Source organism: Chiloscyllium plagiosum, unplaced genomic scaffold (assembly GCF_037043375.1).
Source record: "Chiloscyllium plagiosum isolate Xiang-an unplaced genomic scaffold, Cpla_swu_hap1 HiC_scaffold_13, whole genome shotgun sequence".
Lineage (NCBI taxonomy): Eukaryota > Metazoa > Chordata > Chondrichthyes > Orectolobiformes > Hemiscylliidae > Chiloscyllium > Chiloscyllium plagiosum.
The window spans coordinates 68,691,204-68,709,271 of record NW_028270151.1 but is presented as its reverse complement, the minus strand read 5'-3'; the positions used below and the strand labels follow the sequence as shown (position 1 = coordinate 68,709,271).

Sequence of the window (18,068 nt, the reverse complement as noted above, 5' to 3'; positions counted from 1 at the left end):
GTCAAATGTGGATATTGTCCAGGTCTTGTTGCATTTAGGCATAGACTGCTTTAGTATCAGAGAAGTGATTAATGATACTGAAATTGTGCAATTGCCAAGAACCATCTCCATTTTGATCTTTAGTTTTATTATTCATTCATGGGATGTGAGCATTGCTGTCTAAACCAGTATTTATTTCCCATCACAAATTACCCTGAAAACAAATGGCTTGCTAGACTCTTTCAGAGGGCAATTACACCTTAACCACATCGTTGTAGGACTGGAATTACATGTTTGCCAGGCTGGATAAGGATGGCAGGTTTCTTTATCAAACAGACATTACTGAACCAGATGAGGTTTTACTCCAATTAAAATTGCCTTTAGACTAGGTTTTAATTCTAAACTTTTTTTAAAAATTGAATTTAAATTTCACCATCTGTTATGGTGGAAGTTGAACCAATATCCCCAGAAGATTAGAGCTTGGGGTTCAGGATAATTGTGCCATACCTACCCCTTAAGTTGGAGGGACATTCATTGATGAAGCAGTTGAAGAAGTTTTAGGTCTAATACACTACATTGGAACTGAGATGACTGACCTCCAACCAGCACAACTATATTCCTACGTGTCAGGTAGAACTCCAACCGACAAAGAGGTTTACCTCTGACCCCTATTTTGCAAGGCACATGGTGCTCAGTTAAATGTAGCCATGATGTCGAGAGCTGTCACTCTTACCTCATCTCTCAAATTCAGCTCTTTCATCCATGTTTGAAGCAAGGCTGTAGTGAGATGAGTAGCCGAGTGACCCTGATGGAAACTAAACTGAGTGTCAATGAGCAGGTTGTTGCTGAGCATATGCTGCTTGATGACACTGTCGATGACCCTTTCCATTGCACTTCTAGTGATCAAAAACAGACTAATGGGGTGGTAATTGGTTGAGGTAGATTTGTTGCTTTATTTTGTTGCAGGACATAACTGGGCAGTTTTCCATATTTTTAGAGAGATGTCAGTTTGTAGCTGTACAAGAGCAGCTTGACTTAAGGCACAGCAAGTCTTCACTACCATTGCTGGAATGTTGTCATGGCAATATCCCGCAATATTTGCAGTATCCTGTGCCTTCACCGTTTCTTGAGTGAATCACTTTGGCTGAAGACTGACATCTGTGATACTGAGGACATCCGGAGGAGGACAAGATAAATCACCCACTCAAAAACTTCTGGCTAAAGACTGTCGAAAATGCTTCTTTGCATTGACCGCCAAACCTATCACAAAATCCTTCAATTTATATTTTGTATGCTGTAGTACAATTTTTCATCTCACCTTTCAATGTCATATCCAGCTTATCCACTTCCCTGGTAAATAATGAAGCAAAATAATGGTTTAATATTTCAATATTGCTGTTCAAATTATACATCTTGTACCAAAAGCAACAGCTTTAGGACTGTACGTGAGTTTGCAAAATGTATAGCAAGACCATCCCTTCTAGTCCTGAAAGTGTCTGGTCAACCTTAGATTATTCTGAAAAGGTGAGGTACTTTAAATGTTTGAGCAGCAGGTGAAGTTAGCTGTTTCACCATGGTACAATGGTCTTATCTTTTGCACTGAGTTAGGCTTCCCTGTTATTGACGATGTCAATGCTTGTGGGGCTTCCAGCTCCAGTGAGTTGTTTAATTGTCCACCATCATTCATGACTGGATGTGGCAGGATTGCAGAGTTTAGATTTGATCTTTTGGTTGTGAAGTCATTTAGCTCTGCCTATTACTTCCTGCTTGTGCTGTTTGACATGTAAGTAATCCTGTTTCATAGTTTCATCAGGACACCTCATTTTTAGGGATGCCGGGTGCTGTTCCTGGCAGTCACTCCAATACTCTTCCTTAAACCAGAGTTGAACCCTGACTTAATGGCAATACTAGAGTGATGGAGATGCCAGGCCATGGGGGTTACGGTTTGTAGTTGAATACTATTCTGCTGTTGCTGATGGCTCTCAGCACCTCATGGATTTCCAGGTTAGATGGCAGCATTCTGTTAGTGGCAAGCATCACTTGTGTTGTTCCTTCATTGTACCATGGTGAAACAGCTAACTTCACCTGCTGCTCAAACATTTAAAGTACCTCACCTTTTCAGAATAATCTAAGGTTGACCAGACACTTTCAGGACCAGAAGGGATGGTCTTGCTATACATTTTGCAAACTCACGTACAGTCCTAAAGCTGTTGCTTTTGGTACAAGATGTATAATTTGAACAGCAATATTGAAATATTAAACCATTATTTTGCTTCATTATTTACCAGGGAAGTGGATAAGCTGGATATGACATTGAAAGGTGAGTTGAAAAATTGTACTACAGCATACAAAATATAAATTGAAGGATTTTGTGATAGGTTTGGTGGTCAATGCAAAGATGCTCACTATCATCCTAAAGGAGAATTGCTCACCAAAGATTAGTGATCTCTGTAGCATGGATTTCCCTTTTCATGACATGAGTTTTAATCTGTGGCCAGGTCAAGGGGATCTGGTGGCACACTGCAGTCATGATGTCAACAAAATGGATAACCAGCAAATCAAATTGAAGTATTCTCACAGATAGCAAACCAAGAATCTAAAAGCACACTAGCCTTCATTTCTAATTTAAATTGTTTAATAACAAAATGAATGAATATAATTGGATGAGATACAATATTAAAATACCAATATAAACAAACTTTAATAAAATATTAGTATTCTATCACAATAGTGAAATCTGGCAATTCACAAAACTTGTATGGAGGGAACTGGGGAGAGCACGGTGGGGTGGCCTCAACCTGAGGAGAAGTGTGGAGTCACTGACAAGTTTTGGATTTCTACATTATTCTCTAAACTCCTTTATTTGTGGTTAGCTTCAAGAGGGTAAAAATGTCAAATGTTGACAGTCTTATCATCATTACCACCATTAAATTCAGGTCATATCAACTGATCATTGGAATCTCTTTTGGGGCAGAAGTGACCTGTACAAGAAGGATGGATTGCACCTAAATTGGAAGGGGACTAATATACTGGCAGGGAAATTTGCTAGAACTGTTTGACAGGATTTAAACTAGTATGGTGGGGGGGGGATGGGACCCAGGGAGATAGTGAGGAAAGAGATCGATCTGAGATGGGTACAGGTGAGAACAGAAGTGAGACAAACAGTGAGGGCAGGCAGGGACAAGGTTGGACTAATAAATTAAACTGCATTTATTTCAGTGCAAGGGGCCTAACAGGAAAGGCAGATGAACTCACGGGATGGTTAGGAACATGGGACTGGGATGTCATAGCAATTACAGAAACATGGCTCAGGGATGGGCAGAACTGGCAGCTTAATGTTCCAGGATACAAATGCTACAGGAAGGATAGAAAGGGAGGCGGGAGAGGAGAGGGAGTGGCATTTTTGATAAGGGATAGCATCACAGCTGTGCTGAGGGAGAATATTCCTGGAAATACATCCAGGGAAGTGATTTGGTTAGAACTGAGAAATTAGAAAGGGATGATCGCCTTATTGGGATTGTATCATAGACTCCCTAATAGTCAGAGGGAAATTGAGAAGCAAACTTGTAAGGAGATCTCAACTATCTGTAAGAACAATAGGGTAGTTATGGTAGGGAATTTTAACTTTCCAAACATAGACTGGGACTGCCATAGTGTTAAAGGATTAGATGGAGAGGAATTTCTTAAGTGTGTACAAGAATATTTTCTGATTCAGTATGTGGATGTACCTACTTGAGAAGGTGTAAAACTTGACCTACTCTTGGGAAATAAGGCAGGGCAGGTGACTGAGGTGTCAGTGGGGGAGTACTTTGGGGCCAGCGACCATAATTCCATTAGATTTAAAATAGTGATGGAAAAGGATAGACCAGATCTAAAAGTTGAAGTTCTAAATTGGAAAAAGGCCAAGCATGACGGTATTAGGCAAGAACTTTCGAAAGCTGATTGGAGGCAGATGTTCGCAGATAAAGAGATGGCTAAAAAATGGGAAGCCTTCAGAAATGAGATAACGAGAATCCAGAGAAAGTATATTCCTGTCAGGATGAAAGGGAAGGCTGGTAGGTATAGGGAATGCTGGATGACTAAAGAAATTGAGGGTTTGGTTAAGAAAAAGAAGGAAGCATATGTCAGGTGTGGACAGGATAGATCGAGTGAATCCTTAGAAGAGTATAAAGGCAGTAGGAGTATACTTAAGAGGGAAATCAGGAGGGCAAAAAGGGGACATGAGATAGCTTTGGCAAATAGAATTAAGGAGAATCCAAAGGGTTTTTACAAATATATTAAGGACAAAAGCGTAACTAGGGAGAGAATAGGGTCCCTCAAAGATCAGCAAGGCAGCCTTTGTGTGGAGCCACAGAAAATGGGGGAGATACTAAATAAATACTTTGCATCAGTATTTACTGTGGAAAAGGATTTGGAAGATATAGATATAGGGAAATAGATGGTGACATCTTGCAAAATGTCCAAATTACAGAGGAGGAAGTGCTGGATGTCTTGAAATGGTTGAAGGTGGTTAAATCCCCAGGACCTGATCAGGTGTACCTGAGAACTCTGTGGGAAGCTAGAGAAGTGATTGCTGGGCCTCTTGCTGAGATATTTGTATCATCGATAGTCACAGGTGAGGTGCCGGAAGACTTGAGGTTGGCAAATGTGGTGCCACTGTTTAAGAAGGGCGGTAAAGGCAAGCCAGGGAACTATAGACTGGTGAGCCTGACCTCAGTGGTGGGCAAGTTATTGGAGGGAATCCGGAGGGACAGAATGTACATGTATTTGGAAAGGCAAGGACTGATTCAGGATAGTCAACATGGCCTTGTGCATGGGAAATCATGTCTCACAAACTTGATTGAGTTTTTTGAGGAAGTAACAAAGAAGATTGATGAGGGCAAAGCAGTAGATGTGATCTATATGGACTTCAGTAAGACGTTCGACAAGGTTCCCCATGGGAGACTGATTCGCAAGGTCAGATCTCATGGAATACAGGGAAAACTAGCCATTTGGATACAGAACTGGCTCAAAGGTAGAAGACAGAGGGTGGTGGTGGAGGGTTGTTTTTCAGACTGGAGGCCTGTGACCAGTGGAGTGCCACAAGGATCGGTGCTGGGTCCTCTTCTTTTTGTCATTTACATAAATGACTTGGATGCGAGCATAAGAGGTACAGTTAGTAAGTTTGCAGATGACACCAAAATTGGAGGTGTAGTGGACAGTGAAGAGTGTGACCTCAGATTACAACAGGATCTTGATCAGATGGGCTGAGAAGTGGCAGATGGAGTTTAATTCAGATAAATGCGAGGTGCTGCATTTTGGGAAAGCAAATCTTAGCAGGACTTAGCGGCATGGTGGCACAGTGGTTAGCACTGCTGCCTCACATCGCTAGAGACCCGGGTTCAATTCCCGCCTCAGGCGACTGACTGTGTGGAGTTTGCACGTTCTCCCCGTGTCTGCGTGGGTTTCCTCCGGGTGCTCCGGTTTCCTCCCACAGTCCAAAGATGTGCAGGTCAGGTGAATTGGCCATGCTAAATTGCCCGTAGTGTTAGGTAAGGGGTAAATGTAGGGGTATGGGTGGGTTGCGCTTCGGCGGGGCGGTGTGGACTTGTTGGGCCGAAGGGCCTGTTTCCACACTGTAAGAAATCTAATCTAATCTAATCTTATGGTAGGATCCTAGGGAGTGTTGCTGAACAAAGAGATCTTGGAGTGCAGGTTCATCGGTCCTTGAAAGTGGAATCGCAGGTAGATAGGATAGTGAAGAAGACGTTTGGTATGCTTTCCTTTATTGGTTAGAGTATTGAGTATAGGAGTTGGGAGGTCATGTTACGGCTGTATAGGACATTGGTTAGGCAATTGTTGGAATGTTGCATGCAATTCTGGTCTCCTTCCTATTGGAAAGATGTTGTGAAACTTAAAAGGGTTCAGAAAAGATTTACAAGGATGTTGCCAGAGTTGGAGAATTTGAGCTATAAGGAGAGGCTGAACAAGCTGGGGCTGTTTTCCTGGAGCATCGGAGGCTGAGGGTGACCTTATAGAGGTTTACAAAATTCTGAGGGGCATGGATAGTGTAAATAGCAAAGTCTTTTCCCTGAGATTGGGGAGTCCAGAACTAGAGGGCATAGGTTTAGGGTGAGAGGGGAAAGATATAAAAGAGACCTGAGGAGCAACCTTTTCACGCAGAGGGTGGTACGTGTATGGAATGAGCTGCCAGAGGATGTGATGGAGGCTGGTACAATTGCCACATTTTAGAGGCATTTGAATGGGTATATGAATAGGAAGGGTTTGGAGGGATATGGGCTGGGAGCTGGCAGGTGGGACTAGATTGGGTTGGGATATCTGGTCGGTGTGGACAGGTTGGACCGAAGCGTCTGTTTCCATGCTGTACATCTCTATGACTCTATAACTCTATGACCAATCTCAAAGAGGAGAAAAGTGGACAGACTGCATTTATAAGTTTTCAAAGAATCTACTGTAGACATAGCAGAGACACTATAACACATGCCTAATCATTCATTAGAAAAAAAAAGTGTACTGTCAGAAGACTGGCGGATAGGTAATGTAATTTCTATATTTGAGAAAGGAGTTAGAACATGTCTATGAGAAACTGTAGATCAGTCACTTAAACATTGATGTTATGGAAGATAATAGAACAACCATGAGTGGAGAAAGTACAGAAACATCTCAAAACCAAAACTGTAATAATGAACAGTCAGCATGGGTTTCAAAAGGGCAAGCCTTGCTTGAGAAAACCCATTGAACTCTTTAAAGAGGTAAAAGTGAGGGTAGAAAACAATTATGGAGTCAATATGGATTTCCAACAATCTTCAATAAAGCTCCGTAATAGTAGACCAATAAAAAAGATCAGAACATTTGGATTGAGGGATAACCTGTACAATGAATGGCTAAATGCTGCTCTACAAAAAGAGAGAGTGGGAGTCGGGAAAGGATTGTTACAAATCAAGTGATAACAGATGGTAACCATGGTCACAAAAACATCAGTACTCTTCTTCACAATTTATATTAACAACATAGAATTTGCAATCAAAAGCACACTTCCTAAATTTATCCCATATGGAGGGTCAATGACCCCATAGATTGCTCCATCTAGAGAGGGATAGCCAACACTAAGGAGGGCTGGAACAGATTATGAATGACATTAATAAACTTGTAGAATGGACAGACAATTGGCAAATTAACTTCAACACAGCTAAGTGTGAGGTTACACACTGGTAAAAAAATAACAAGGTCCCACTTTACTTGGAAAATAATTATCCAAATAAATTAGAGGAGCAAATGAAAATGAATGCAGACGCTCACAAATCTCTAAACATTGCAACTTTGGTCAATGAAGCTATTTTAAAAAGCAAACCAATCACTAGGAGTTATTTCTAGACAGATAGAATTGAAAAATAAAGAAGTTATGCTAAACTTGAATTTTACATAGACTGTACTAGGAGTACTGTGCAAAGTTTTGGTCACCATATTGAAGAAAGGGCACTATGGAGAGTGCATAAAGATTTATGACCTGACCTTAAATTCCACCCTGACCTTAAATTTACCTGGACCATCTCTGACACCTCCCTCCCCTTCCTGGACCTCTCCATCTCCATTAGTGACGACCGACTTGACACTCACATTTTTTACAAACCCACCGACTCCCACAGCTACCTGGATTACACCTCTTCCCACCCTATCTCTTGCAAAAATGCCATCCCGTATTCCCAATTCCTCCGCCTCCGCCGTATCTGCTCCCAGGAGGACCAGTTCCACCACAGAACACACCAGATGGCCTCCTTCTTTAGAGACCGCAATTTCCCTTCCCACATGGTTAAAGATGCCCTCCAACGCATCTCGTCCACATCCCGCACCTCCGCCCTCAGACCCCACCCCTCCAACCGTAACAAGGACAGAACGCCCCTGGTGCTCACCTTCCACCCTACAAACCTCCGCATAAACCAAATCATCCGCCGACATTTCCGCCACCTCCAAAAAGACCCCACCACCAGGGATATATTGCCCTCCCCACCCCTTTCCGCCTTCCGCAAAGACCGTTCCCTCCGTGACTACCTGGTCAGGTCCACACCCCCCTACGACCCACCCTCACATCCTGGCACTTTCCCCTGCCACCGCAGGAACTGTAAAACCTGTGCTCACACCTCCTCCCTCACCTCTATCCAAGGCCCTAAAGGAGCCTTCCATATCCATGAAAATTTTACCTGCACATCCACTAATATCATTTATTGTATCCATTGCTCCCGGTGCGGTCTCCTCTACATTGGGGAGACTGGGCGCCTCCTAGCAGAGTGCTTTAGGGAACATCTCCGAGACACCCGCACCAATCAACCAAACCGCCCCGTGGCACAACATTTCAACTCCCCCTCCCACTCTGCCGAGGACATGGAGGTCCTGGGCCTCCTTCACCGCCGCTCCCTCACCGCCAGATGCCTGGAGGAAGAACGCCTCATCTTCTGCCTCGGAACACTTCAACCCCAGGGCATCAATGTGGACTTCAACAGCTTCCTTATTTCCCCTTCCCCCACCTCATCCTAGTTTCAAACTTCCAGTCCCCTTAACTTGTCCGGACTTGTCCGACCTGCCTAGCTCCTTTTCCACCTATCCACTCCACCCTCTCCTCCCTGACCTATCACCTTCATCTCCTCCCCCACTCACCCATTGTACTCTATGCTACTCTCTCCCCACCCCCACCCTCCCCTAGCTTAACTCTCCACGCTTCAGGCTCTCTGCCTTTATTCCTGATGAAGGGCTTTTGCCCGAAACGTGGATTTTGCTGAAGCTCCTCGATGCTGCCTGAATTGCTGTGCTCTTCCAGCACCATTGATCCAGAATCCATAAAGATTTATAGTTAAGGCAGTAGTAAAACTGTGAGCTTATATTTATCAGGATAAACAGACTGGCTTTCTTCTTTTGTGCAGAGAAGGCTGAAGGGTTATCTGATGGAAATCATTAAAGTTATGAAAGATTTTGATCGAGTAAACAAAGAGTGTATCCACTTATGGGGAAGGGCAAATCTAGAGGGAGCCACATTCAAGGTCATCACCAAGAAATCAAACAGTAAATTCAGAAGTAACTTTATTTTTTAATTTGAGACAATGTTGTGGTGCAGAACTCTACCATAAAGAATATTTAAGACCAACACTGCTGATGTGTTATAAAAAACTGAAAGAACTGTGAATGCTGTAAATCAGAAACAGAAACAGAAGTTACTGGAGGCATTTAAGCTCAACTAGTATAAGTGACAGCAAATTGAGATAGGGTTTCCCAAAGTGGGGTTTGGAAACCCAGATGGGGGTAACAAGTTGAAATTTTGGGATCATGAGTTCTGAGGCTGTAATGGCCACTGTGGACTCTGATGAATTTGTATGTCTGCTCTAACAGGCCCCCAGTCTCACCACCCCCAAACCCCTCACTCTTAGTTGCCACTTGGGAGTCAGAACAATTCCAAGCCTCAAAATGGGGTCTTGGCATGAAAAGGTTTGGAAAGCACTAAAATCAAGGGCTTGCTGATGTGATTCGATGAGGGTAGAGGTTGCAGTGGAACACTAACATGAGCATGAATATTTTGTGTTAAGTGGTCTATTTCTGTAACTTTATGTAAAATGAGTTTAGACAATCTAAATTTAATTTCTAGTGGGTGTGATGCTGTGGTACAAAAATTTTCCTTAATTTGGTCCTGATTACCAGTCTGACCCAGAGAGTTATAGGACATTAGAAACGTTGCCCCACTATATGTACTTTTCTGGTGTCTGGGCTGACATCAAGGAAATGGAGCCTTAATCCCACCTGTAGTGGTAATATTTTCACTGGTACCTGAGATAAAATGAGATGGATTCACCTAGATAAGCATAAATGTTTCAAAAAACTTTACAAAATACAAAATCTCTCAAGAACCACCTTTGTTTCTTTTATCAGTTCAGCCTTTAAGACAATGCCCTTCTCAAGACTGGATAGCAAAAACTCACAATCATTGGCAGGTATATTAGTATGAATATTCAAACAAAATATTTGCATCAACATATATTTATGAAATTACTGTAATCCCTTCTGTACAACTTCTAGAATCAATTCAACTCTTACTCTTTTCGTTCCCTGCCAATGGCCTCCTAATAGATTGACAAGTCGCCAGGCCAGGATCAGATTTGTCCTCGGCTGCTTTGGGAAACGAGAATTGCAATTGCTTCGCCACTTGCGAAGATCTTTGCATCCTCGCTCTCCACTGGAGAGAGGCAAGTGTAATTCCTCTCTTCAAGAAAGGAAATAGGGAAATCCCCGGCAATTACAGACCAGTAAGTCTCACATCTGTCGTCTGAAAGATGTTAGAAAGGATTCTGAGGGATAGCATTTATGACCATCTGAAAGAGCATGGCTTGATTAAATGCAGTCAACACGGCATTGTGAGGGGCAGGTCATGCCTCACAAACCTTATCAAGTTCTTTGAGGGTGTGACTAGAAAATATGATGAGGGTCGAGCTGTGGATGTGGTGTATATGGACTTTAGCAAGGCATTTGATAAGGTTCCCCATGGTAGGCTCATTCAGAAGGTCAGGAGGAATGGGATACAGGGGAACTTAGCTGTCTGGATACAGAATTGGCTGGCCAACAGAAGACAGCGATTGGTAGTAAAAGGAAAATATTCTGCCTGGAAGTCAGTGGTGAGTGGTGTTCCACGGGTCTCTGTCCTTGGGCCTCTACTGTTTGTAATTTTTATTAATGACTTGGATGAGGGGATTGAAGGATGGGTCAGCAAGTTTGCAGATGACACAAAGGTTGGAGGTGTTGTTGACAATATAGAGGGCTGTTGTAGGCTGCAGTGGGACATTGACAGGATGCAGGGATGGGCTGAGAGGTGGCAGATGGAGTTCAACCTGGATAAATGCGAGGTAATGCATTTTGGAAGGTCGAATTTGAAAGCTGAGTACAGGATTAAGGATAGTCTGACCTCAGTGGTGGGAAAGATGCTGGAGTCTATTATAAAGGATGAAATTACGGCACATCTGGATAGTAGTAACAGGATAGGACAGAGTCAGCATGGATTTATGAAGGGGAAATCATGCTTGACTAATCTTCTTGAATTTTTTGAGGATATAACTCTGAAGATGGACGAGGGAGTTCCAGTAGATGAGGTGTACCTGGACTTCCAGAAAGCTTTTGATAAAGTCCCACACAGGAGGTTAGTGAGTAAAATTAGGGCGCATGGTATTGGGGGCAATGTATTAGATTGGATTGAAAATTGGTTGGCTGATAGGAAACAAAGGGTAGTGATAAACGGCTCCATTTCGGAATGGCAGGCAGTGACCAGTGGGGTACCGCAGGGATCCGTGCTGGGACCGCAGATTTTTACAATATATGTTAATGATATAGAAGATAGTATCAGCAATAACATTAGCAAATTTGCTGATGATACAAAGTTGGGTGGCAGGGTGAAATGTGATGAGGATGTTAGGAGATTACAGGGTGACCTGGACAAGTTAGGTGAGTGGGCAGATGCATGGCAGGTGCAGTTTAATGTGGATAAATGTATGGTTATCCACTTTGGTGGGAAGAACAGGAAGGCAGACTACTACCTCAATGGAATCAATTTAGGTAAAGGGGCAGTACAGAGAGATCTGGGTGTTCTTGTACACCAGTCAATGAAGGCAAGCATGCAGGTACAGCAGGTAGTGAAGAAGGCTAATAGTATGCTGGCCTTCATAACAAGAGGGATTGAGTATAGAAGCAAAGAGATGCTTCTGCAGCTGTACAGGGCCCTGGTGAGACCACATCTGGAGTACTGCGTGCAGTTCTGGTCTCCAAATTTGAGGAAAGACATTCTGGCTATTGAGGGAGTGCAGCGTAGGTTCACGAGGTCAATTCCTGGAATGGGGGGATTACCTTACACTGAAAGACTGAAGCGACTGGGCTTGTATACCCTTGAGTTTAGAAGACTGAGAGGGAATCTGATTGAGATGTATAAGATTATGAAAAGATTGGACATTCTGGCAGCAGGAAAGGACACGGCTTAAAAATACGGGGTAGACCATTTAGGACAGAGATGAGGAGAAACTTCTTCACCCAGAGAGTGGTGGCTGTGTGGAATGCTCTGCCCCAGAGGGCAGTGGACGCCCAGTCTCTGGATTCATTTAAGAAAGAGTTGGATAGAGCTCTCAAAGATAGTGGAATCAAGGGTTATGGAGATAAGGCAGGAACAGGATACTGATTAGGAATGATCAGCCATGATCATGTTGAATGGCGGTGCAGGCTCGAAGGGCTGAATGGCCTACTCCTGCACCTATTGTCTATTGTCTATTGATAGGATTCTTGGCAGTGTGGAGGAACAGAGGGATCTTGGTGTGCAGGTACATAAATCCCTTAAAATGGCCACACAAGTGGACAGGGTTGTTAAGAAAGCATATGGTGTTTTGGCTTTCACTAACAGGGGGATTGAATTTAAGAGTCGTGAGATCTTGTTGCAGCTCTATAAAACTTTGGTTAGACCGCACTTGGAATACTGCGTCCAGTTCTGGTTGCCCTATCATAGGAAAGATGTGGATGCTTTGGAGAGGGTTCAGAGGAGGTTTACCAGGATGCTGCCTGGACTGGAGGGCTTATCTTATGAGGAGAGGTTGACTGAGCTCGGACTTTTTTCATTGGAGAAAAGGAGGAGGAGAGGGGACCGAATTGAGGTATACAAGATAATGAGAGGCATAGATAGAGTCGATAGCCAGAGACTATTTCCCAGGGCAGAAATGGCTAACACAAGGGGTCATAGTTTTAAGCTGGTTGGAGGAAAGTATAGAGGGGATTTCAGAGGTGGGTTCTTTACACAGAGAGTTGTGAGAGCATGGAATGCGTTGCCAGCAGCAGTTGTGGAAGCAAGGTCATTGGGGACATTTAAGAGACTGCTGGACATGCATATGGTCACAGAAATTTGAGGGTGCATACATGAGGATCAATGGTCGGCACAACATCGTGGGCTGAAGGGCCTGTTCTGTGCTGTACTGTTCTATGTTCTATGTCCTATGTAATACTTTTTCCTACTCGCCAGCAAAGAGCTGTTCCTATTGAGTGTTACTGGGAACTGACTGGAGGCCCAAGTCTCTCACAAGCAAGATGGCTTCCTGCTGCCTGTCTGATATCTACCTTGAGTTAAAATCAGGTTAAAATTTCTGTTAGGAGACTTGCTGGAGAATCGATCAATTGAAACAAGTCAAAACCACATCAAAAATTCCCTATATTTGCTCCATAAAAATGTCAGACTAGAGTTGTTTACTCATGCTCTTACCCAAGGTTGTTGCTGAATAGTGGAGATCTCTGCATGTGCTGCGGGGTGATAGTGGGAATTTTCCAGCAAGGCAGTGAATCAGAAAGTTTGGGGGCAAGTCCTAGTTCTTTTGGTCTTTCCTGTAGGCCATCTCTTTTCATGGTCTTGTGGCTATCTAAGCAAATGAAACACAGAAAAAGTTTAACATTAAAAAAAACATAAGTCACCATCCAAAAACACAAGGCTAGGTGACTAAATTTTCTGTTATACATGCAGTTTCAATCAGGGCATCCACCCAAGGAATTTACGTACTTTATATTGTGACAAGACAGTTGGTTGAAAATTATCAATTTATATTTACAATGGATTAGATTTGGATAGTTTTAAGAACTTTGTAATTTTTTTAGATTCATTAGAATCCATCAAAAAATAAATAATGATAAATATATGCTTTCAATAGATATTTCTAAACTCACATCTTTCTAAATTATAATTTAGGGTTTATCAAAGGTAGCTTGAAATTGGTGTAACACGTTATGAATGTGTTATCCAGTGACTCGTTTCTGATTTTTACCACATGGACACATTCACAACTAAATGTGATTATTTTGTTCATACTTGTAGCAAGGGCAATTAAAAAGTACTGTTCTATTTACTGACATATGAAGAAAATGCATCCAGTTTCACGCCACTGAAAAGTTTAGATTTCAGTTTGGTGACTTCAAGATTCAAAATCATGAATGCTGCACTACATGTAGTAAATACATGTACCAGTGTTAACTTCAGACATTATACATTATTAATATTTCTGTAATATATTATCAAGCATATCCATCTGATAATAACATCGAAATTGTCATTTTTCAGAAGATCACCTGTAAGGTCGCTTGAATTGTAAATAATTTAGCCAAAAGCCTACAAAACATGATAAAATCCTAATTTGATAAATAACCAAGGTTAACTTGCATTGCAACTAATGCTTTAACATTTACATTCATAATAGAACATCACTTATGCTTCTTAGCCCCCAGAGTATAATCTCATTTCAGAAGTGCAAATTCTACAGAAGCTTCCAAATTGTTCTGTTCTGATACCGGTTTAAATATTTCCTCAAGGCCTTGATTCTACCTCACATTCTGGCCCTCTTAATTCTTCTGTTCAACATCATGAATGCTTCTCCATTCTATCGAGGCTTTTATCTTTCCCTCCATTTCACAATTCTGTAGTGGTGCATCCTCATGCTCATAGAATATTGATTTCATCTTCCTAGTGTGGCTTTTCATGTTCTCAGTTTCCAGTCCTTCTTGTTTTCTTCCGATGCCCTTCCAAAGCTGTGATCTTGTTACTGTGCCAAATACATAAAATGCTGGCAGCACTTAGTAGATTGATCATGCTTTTTGGTCTCAACATTGTGCTGGTACAAAAAAGGATTTATCATTTCCATTCCCATTCTCCTATGATAGACTTTTCCAGACTGTTTGATTCTCATTCACCTTTTCATAATTTTTTTCACGTTCCATGGGGCACTTGAAAAGATTAGTTTATCTCATCTTTTCAGATTTTGTCAGAACTGCCTGCTCTGAGTCTTTCAAACTGCATTTTTTTTTATCTTTTATTTTTTGAGCGCTTGCCATAAATCGATTTTATGTAAATTCAGTATTGATTTTTCTGACCTCAAGACTTAACATTTTCATTTGGATTTTCTGCTTTACTCCCATTTATTGATAGTGTCTAATCAACCAGCTCAGACATATTACTATACATCTCTGAAGTAGGTAGGACTTGAACCCAGACCTGCTGGTCCAGAGTTATGGACACTACTACTGTACCACAAGACCCCTCAACAGTCTAATTTCAATTGATAGATTATTAATAAATGATCTGATATTGTATTGATCTGTTATTAATCTATGTTCTGTCATATAGACACCATCTTCTTGTGGACAATACCTAACACAGTATTTGAAAAAGATAGTCTTATGTAGGAAAGTAAATACAGAATCTATATAATTTACAAAAATTTAGAAACATTTTAATGATTAACATCTTTGGCCATCTGTAAATATCAGATAAGTGTAGGCCTGAGCCTAAGCAGAATGTGCTATCTTCATCAAATAGCCTCCCTGTCAAGGCATATGTCAGTAATAGTGAGGCACTCAAGTCAAATACTGGATGGTGATTGACATACACAGTATTGCGTTCCAGTATGGAACCAATACATTATATTAGTGTGGTCTGGAAAATGATTTGTGTGACAATGTGCGAAAGGAAGGAAAAATATATTCAGGTTTAAACCCACTGAATCTATCCATCCCTTGTTGCCGGGAGAAAACACATTTTGAAATATATTTCCATTTGTTAAATTTAAGTGATAGAAATAATTTCCTATTTACATAAATCGATATTAATAATGCAAAGATTATTCATTTGCAAGAGCTCAGACTGCATTCCTATTATTACCACATTCCTCACAACTTAAGTCCACCTCCAGCTTTCTGCAGCGATAACCAATCAGTCTCAAAGTTAATTTTATTTCTGGTGAGTCATGAAACTGTGGAATCTTTTTGCTTCCTGTACAAATACAAACACTGAAAATATCTCTTTCAATTTATCATCACATGCTGAACTCAACTGAAACCAAAATGTATTTGCTCCAATTCTAGTACCAAGTCTTAGTGGTATGGAATCCTTCCATTAGAAATTGCTATTATCTTAAAAATAAGTGATATCAACAATGATTGCCTGAAAACCTCTGAGCACACTTTCTTCAATACTGTAATGAAACCTTCAAAAGAAATCATTAGAAATAGTGAGTTGCAACAACCTAATCAAGATTTTTCACTGATAAATAGGATAGATGGGGTTGTAGTCAGGGTTTCAAACTGAAACATCCATGATTGTTTTTTATTCCTTTGTTTAAAGCGGAATGCTTTGAATCAGGGGTAAAATGCAAATCTTCTGAGTTTTGTAATTCAACGTCTGTAAACCAATTAGTGGAGTTTGAGCTTGTAAGTGTTAGCCAGGGATTGCAGAGAATAGTAGAGAAATTATTGATACACTGTTAATAAATAGCTAATGCTTGCACTTAGTCCTTTAGAGCTTTTTTTCAATCAGAAATTTTCATTTGCTTTTTTTTCCCAAAACTGGTATTGTTTCCTGTCATCATCCTTCTCCATTATTTAGCCTTTTATTCACAGGTTCACTTTATTACCTCACCATTTCACAACAACACAGCTACAGAACTGTTACATTTTCTCAGACATATAATAGTTTATTCAGTTTTATACTTTACTCAATATCATCATTTCAATTAATCATTTTCCCTATTTTAAAGGTTTAAATTGAATGTTATTATTTAGTCATTGTGTAATGATTACATTTTTAAAAATCTACATATGAAATACAACTTGTCTTCAATTACATTCTCACCAACAATAATCACATCTCTGCTTCGGTGAACGATGTGTGAAACTAAGGATATGGCATGGAAAATTTGATGTTTGGGAAAAAACAGAAGCTTGACAGTTTAGGAACAATAATTTAATCCTTAAGTCCAATGATTTTATGGATGCTTAAATTGTAAAGCAAAATGGGTTACATAATTTTTTTAGACTGATCTCCACTTTGCCGATGCTATCAATTCAATCCCACATAACACACTGCTACTCTGTTATATTTATAAATATCTTATAAATGAGACAAATCAGTTACTCATTATTAAATGAATGAGTTAGCTCTTCTAATTGTTTAGTAAGTAAATGCACATTTATTGCATTGCTATTATTGACCAGGGAGTCCCAGATTAATCTCAGACTGTTTTGAATTACTGATCTCTGCTTGGTGAGCGACCTCACCTGTAGTTGACTCCCTTTCTTAAGGCTTGTCAACAAAGGGGTACCTGACTTGATGCATCATGTGCTTGAACTGCTAACAACATATTCCAAAAATAGAATGGTCACTTGAATGAGATAGTGCCGGACATTCACTGATGCTAGTGAAATCACTGGGGCATTGTATAAACTCCTCCTACATATTACTGTTTTGTATGTGATGTTAAATTATATAAGACATACAGCACATGAACAGTTTATTTGATCTAACCAGTTCATACTGGCAGTTATTTGCAGCTTTTGAAAAATTATTCTTACTATATTATAGCATTTTCATATCAGAGATCAGTCTCAAATCTGTTAATGATTTTGAACGAAAAAACAATCAATCTTCAAGAGCCAAATTGTTTTAAATATCACAAGCATCAAGACTCAGAAACATTATTTATATGTTACACAAACAGAAACTATGTTAAATCCCTCTTCCTACCTGAGTAACAGGGTCTGAACTCTGTATTCTGAATGACAAGCTTTGGAGATGTTGCCTGGGCAAACTGACTGCTAGCTCTGTGCGCTTACAGTATTTCACTGTAAGCAAGAGCACTTTGGATCATTCATTATTCTTAAGGGGGCACCATGATTATAAAAAAAATCGTCAAGTCTTTTTTGTTTACTAAGTGCTGCATTGCAATGGAGCAAATCTTTTCACAAACCTTACTTGCATAGTGCCATTTGCACAGGATTTTATCAAAACCAAAATAATGATAGTGATCTTTCTGTTATTATCCCTCATTAATTACTGAGAGACTGCCTCTCTAACAACATAAATACCAAGACATAAACTGATGAATGATGATGCAGTATAATTTGTATCATCGTTCATTAGTATCTCAGATATTTGGTCAGAATTCCACCAACCGCTTCACTGGCAAAGTCATCCATTGACCAGAAAGATTCCAGATTCAATCCTTGGTCAGCATTGGGTTCCATAATCTCAACTGGGGGAATAGTTGATTGGA

General features: G+C 40.7%; 1 protein-coding gene across 2 annotated transcripts in view; it reads right to left on the bottom strand.

The window, feature by feature from the left end:
- The window catches only part of ngef (neuronal guanine nucleotide exchange factor), a 100,120-nt gene that overhangs the window by 60,844 nt on the left and 21,208 nt on the right, over window positions 1–18,068 (bottom strand). For both annotated transcript variants that reach the window (XM_043701979.2, XM_087993721.1), the window contains one exon: window positions 13,241–13,394. In XM_043701979.2, the coding sequence (XP_043557914.2) occupies window positions 13,241–13,394 (154 nt within the window). The remainder of the gene's footprint in view (window positions 1–13,240; window positions 13,395–18,068) is intronic.